Source organism: Electrophorus electricus, chromosome 24, assembly GCF_013358815.1.
Source record: "Electrophorus electricus isolate fEleEle1 chromosome 24, fEleEle1.pri, whole genome shotgun sequence".
NCBI lineage: Eukaryota > Metazoa > Chordata > Actinopteri > Gymnotiformes > Gymnotidae > Electrophorus > Electrophorus electricus.
The window spans coordinates 8366918-8371164 of record NC_049558.1 but is presented as its reverse complement, the minus strand read 5'-3'; the positions used below and the strand labels follow the sequence as shown (position 1 = coordinate 8371164).

General features: G+C 38.7%; 1 protein-coding gene across 3 annotated transcripts; it reads left to right on the top strand.

The window, feature by feature from the left end:
* Positions 1-662: 662 nt before the first annotated feature.
* rps21 (ribosomal protein S21) lies at positions 663-4076 on the top strand. Of its 3 annotated transcripts, none has more exons than XM_027008400.1 (6): positions 663-753; positions 1170-1255; positions 1502-1565; positions 1927-1998; positions 3183-3238; positions 4016-4076. In XM_027008400.1, the coding sequence occupies exons 2-6, from the start codon at positions 1206-1208 to the stop codon at positions 4023-4025; spliced, it is 252 nt and encodes an 83-aa protein (XP_026864201.1). In that variant the 5' UTR covers positions 663-753; positions 1170-1205; the 3' UTR covers positions 4026-4076. The 3 variants fall into 3 exon arrangements, with proteins under 3 accessions (XP_026864201.1, XP_026864203.1, XP_026864202.1); XM_027008401.2 differs by having other exon boundaries at positions 740-832; XM_027008402.1 differs by lacking the exon at positions 4016-4076 and having other exon boundaries at positions 3183-3242.
* The last annotated feature ends 171 nt before the right edge of the window (positions 4077-4247 follow it).

The following is a 4247-nucleotide window of genomic DNA, read 5'->3' as shown; positions in this document are numbered from 1 at the left end:
AAAGTTTAATGACTGTTCAGTTGAATGATTTGAATCACAAACATAAACATCCCAGTAGGTTTTCTGACTAAAGAACATATACAGTTGAGTTTGTACACCTACACCAACATGTAGGTGAGTCAGTAACTTTGACAGATGTCATCAGAAAGCAGTGGTCAGTTGTCTTATCTAGTAGGCATAAAATCGCAATGGACTGGCTTAAGGGGATTCAAATGTACCAACAGGAAAGACAGATTTTTTTTTTCTGTTTTAAAATTGTGTTGTTTTTGGTGATAAACATAAATAGCTATTGGTGTTCTTTTATGTTAAAATTAAGTAGACCTACCTTGTACAAGAACGAATAGACTTTACAGTGCAGAACGTTTGTGGTTACAAGACCGAGCACAGTGAATGTACACAAATTATTGTATTATGATTGCAGAAATCACTGCATAAATGATAAAGATTGTAGACAGCCTTTATGTTAATCTCAATCCGTGAAAGAAAAATATTGAAGTTTATAATAAATAGAACTATAGTAGTGAAATGTATCTAGAGATAATTATGCTTAATAATTAACAGCTTTTTTTCCTCATTTTTGTCTGAATCGAGGGGTCAGAACAATACGTGACCACAACCCATCACATATTGACCATGGGTCTGGCAACGCTATTGGCGTTCATCGTTTATTGCGTCACAAGTCCCCTTTTCATTCACGTAATTTCCTGCTGCTGCTTTCCTCTTCCTTTTCGCGTCAGCCATTTGTGATCTGCGGTGAGTGGGAAATGCGCTGGTCGTGAAAAACTGTGTTTTATTTGTTGCTAGTCCCCACAGTTGCGCCCATTTCCGAGCGGTATGTCCGCCTGACGGGTTTGTCTCGAGTGTTGGTGTTTTGTGTGTATTGTATTTATTACGGCAACGCCAATCTTACGGATGAAGCGCGAAGCCCACCGCGCTACACCAGCATGTGCACCAGGGCAGCTGGCTGTGGCTAGCATGGCTGCTGTTAGCTAGCTAGCTCTGTGTCCAGAGAACGTGAATAGAACAGAATTAGAAGTGTATCATTAGAAAATGTTCTCGGTTGTCTTGTCGAAACTGTTTAATGTCGGAAGTGGAACTCCATGCCGCGGCGTGTGGTCTTTTTGTCATAAACTAGGCCAGCTACTTAGCTGTGTACCCTGATGTTGTAGATCTTGAAAAGCCTTCACGGCCGGCAGACAGACGTCATGCAGAACGACGCTGGTGAATTCGTGGATCTCTACGTGCCCCGCAAATGGTGAGGTGATCTACAAAGCTAGTTGCGTGTTCCCGAACGGTTTTTGTAGGAGTAATTAAACACACTTGCTTGAAAAGACGCGGTGTTTACGCTGTTTGTAAGAGTTGTCTGATGGTATTCCGCTTCACGTTCTAGTGTGTATGTCATGGATGGTTTGCTGACGTGCTGATTATTGTGGCGTACAGTAAATTTAGTTTCAAATCTGTGAATTGAAAATGTGAAATCTGAGACTGTGATCCTTTACAGTTCTGCTAGCAACAGAATTATTGGTGCCAAGGATCATGCCTCTATCCAGATCAACATTGCTGAGGTAAGGGTTGGTCTGCCCTTCGGTGTGGTCCTCCACAAAGTGAAATATGATTGACCTTTGTTTAGTTAGAGCATATATCAGATGCTGCTTACTGGGGAGTAATGGGGACCTGCGGATATGGAAATACATTTTGGACATGGTAGTTTTTAAAAGGCACGTCATTATTATTGCCTGTAGTATTTGCATGGAATTATTTTGCTCTGCTTAAATGTGTGTTGGTTGTTGATATGGATAAGACTTTTATGTGTATTTAAGTATAGTGTGTTGGCATTTTTTCTTTTGCCATATGTTTTTATGTTGAGATCTAGATCTACTGGTTGAATTTGTCAAAAATGCAAACATTTTGCTTCAATGTTCTCAGGTTGACAAGGCCACCGGCAGGTTCAATGGACAGTTCAAGACCTATGCCATCTGCGGTGCTATTCGTAGAATGGTGAGCTCTCAATTCTTCACAATTTGATCAGTTGTTGAGGAATAAAGGCTCTGCACAGTTTTTTTCAAATATGTGAAAAATATTTTGGCAAAGAATGTTATACCAGTTACCTTCCATTTTTTTCCACTAAAATTATATTAAAAGTATTGTTGAATTTCCATTTATAAAGGAGTGTGAATTTTCTTTTTTGTGCTTTTTAGCATTCGACCATATATTTCATGAATGTAAGGTATGAAATGACTCGCTATAGATAATTAGTGTAATCTATGACGTCTAGACATGTAATTCTATGATGTGCAATTCTTAAACGGTGGTTAGAGAGCTGTGTGTGTGTGTGTGTGTATAAAATTTCACCAAAAAAAGGGCTGAAGCAGAAGTATGAAGATAATTACATACCTCCTGCTAATATAACATTTTGAGTAAGAGGAAATACTGTGTAGGGCCTTTTAAATATGTCCGACAGGCATACATTGATGTCTAATAGCAGTGAACACTCTTGTCTAACACCAGTGCATTTCCGCTTGGTAATTGGTTATGATGTAGGTTTTCAAGCTTTGCCCTGTGTCATCATTCAGAAAATGCAGTTTTGTGTTTTCACAAGGTTTGACATGTCAGAAGAAAATGTTTCTCCTCCACATACAAAATCATACTGTTGCTGTTATTACTAGAGGAACTGCAGTGGGAAATGTTTCCAAAGGGTAGGCAGATATGCTAGTCTTATGTTTGTTCAGATTGGTCAAAGGGTCATTATATGCATGACTAAACCCTGAAATCTGCTCAAGAAAAAATAAGAATATCTCATTTTAGCACTTCTTTGCCTATAAGATTTACATATAGTTGCTGTAAGGGTTTGTAGTTCCATAATTTCCTAGAAGCTTTAAGAGAACATGTCAAGACTGCAGTCATGGCAGAATTGTCCGATTGAATGACTAAACTGGTTATAGTCTGTTAAACAGGTGTAAGTTTTAGCCAGTGATCAATCTGACTGATTCTGGAGTGCTTTGAACCTGTGTCCTTAACTCATCCGAGCTGAAATTCCCCCCCGTGCACTTTTACAGTGAAAACGGTGGCAGGCCCTTTGGTTGTAAATTTTGTAAAATATTTGGTTCATAATGATTATTCCACATGTAACCTGCTGCTGTTAATTGCGTTGTTCAGCAGTAAACTCTCACTTTCATCCACAGGGTGAGGCTGATGACTCTCTTTTGAGGCTGGCAAAGAATGACTCTATTGTGTCAAAGTAAGTTGCTGCTTCACTTAAAGGTTGTCTGTGATTGGGACCATTTGTGCATAGACGTTGATGGCTGTGGCCATGTCTTTAATACACCTGGAACAGGAATGATGCATGCTTACACTAATAGAATACCACTACAGCCAGGAAGATGAAAGTGGGCATGGATGGCACTTGAAATCTGTTGTCTAATAGCCTTTTTTTTTTTCTTTGTTTACCAGCCATTTAATTTGAGTAAAGGTTTTAACACTGGTCCAGCAGTTGTGAGAAATGGGGGAAACTATATTAAGCACTGCGACTACTAAATGAATGAACTAATCAGTAAAATGGCCATGGCTGAGTTTCCCCAAAAACCTCCCAACACAAAGACAGTCATCGAATGGTAGAGCGAGTATCCCACTGATCTCTCATGCTATCCTGACTCTGAAAATCTTAACACTGGGATTCATTTGGAATACTTTAAATATTTTTTGTGATTTGAAATTTAAGGAATTCATCTGAAGAGCTCATTCATCACAATACCTGTATTTCTTGAAAGCCAGCATTTAGTGACCTGATGATGATGACTTGCTGTAATTAGAATGCTTTCACATTTTCAGGTGTAGTCTGGCATGTTGGTATCTAACACCGATGGCTTGGTCCATTTGGGCACATGTCCAGGTGTGAAAATGGAAAGCCCAAGATTTTTTTTAGGACAGTTGTAGCTATAATTGTAGCAGTGTATAGGTTTTAAATTGACATGTTTACTTAGTGTGGTTTCTAATAAATTTCTTATCTTTGTTACAGGAACATCTAAGTTTGCAGATGGACTTGAGGAGTTTCTTTGTAAAATAAAACACAAAATGAATGGCTTTGTCAGTTGTTTTTTTACCCAACATTTGTGCATGTAGTTGTAAGTATTATTTTAGTTGGACCAGGCCTTTGTGTACTGCTGAACTACAAATTCTACCCTCTTATGTCTGAGCTCTATTATGGAAAGCTGTTAAACTAAGAAATAAGCACACATTTCCCAGGAGAC

Coding starts and splice junctions, on each gene's coding strand:
- rps21 (XM_027008400.1), top strand. CDS start 1,206: ATGCAGAACGACGCTGGTGAATTCGTGGATCTCTACGTGCCCCGCAAA. Junction 1,566..1,926: donor TCCAGATCAACATTGCTGAG/GTAAGGGTTGGT, acceptor CAATGTTCTCAG/GTTGACAAGGCCACCGGCAG. Junction 1,999..3,182: donor GCGGTGCTATTCGTAGAATG/GTGAGCTCTCAA, acceptor TTTCATCCACAG/GGTGAGGCTGATGACTCTCT.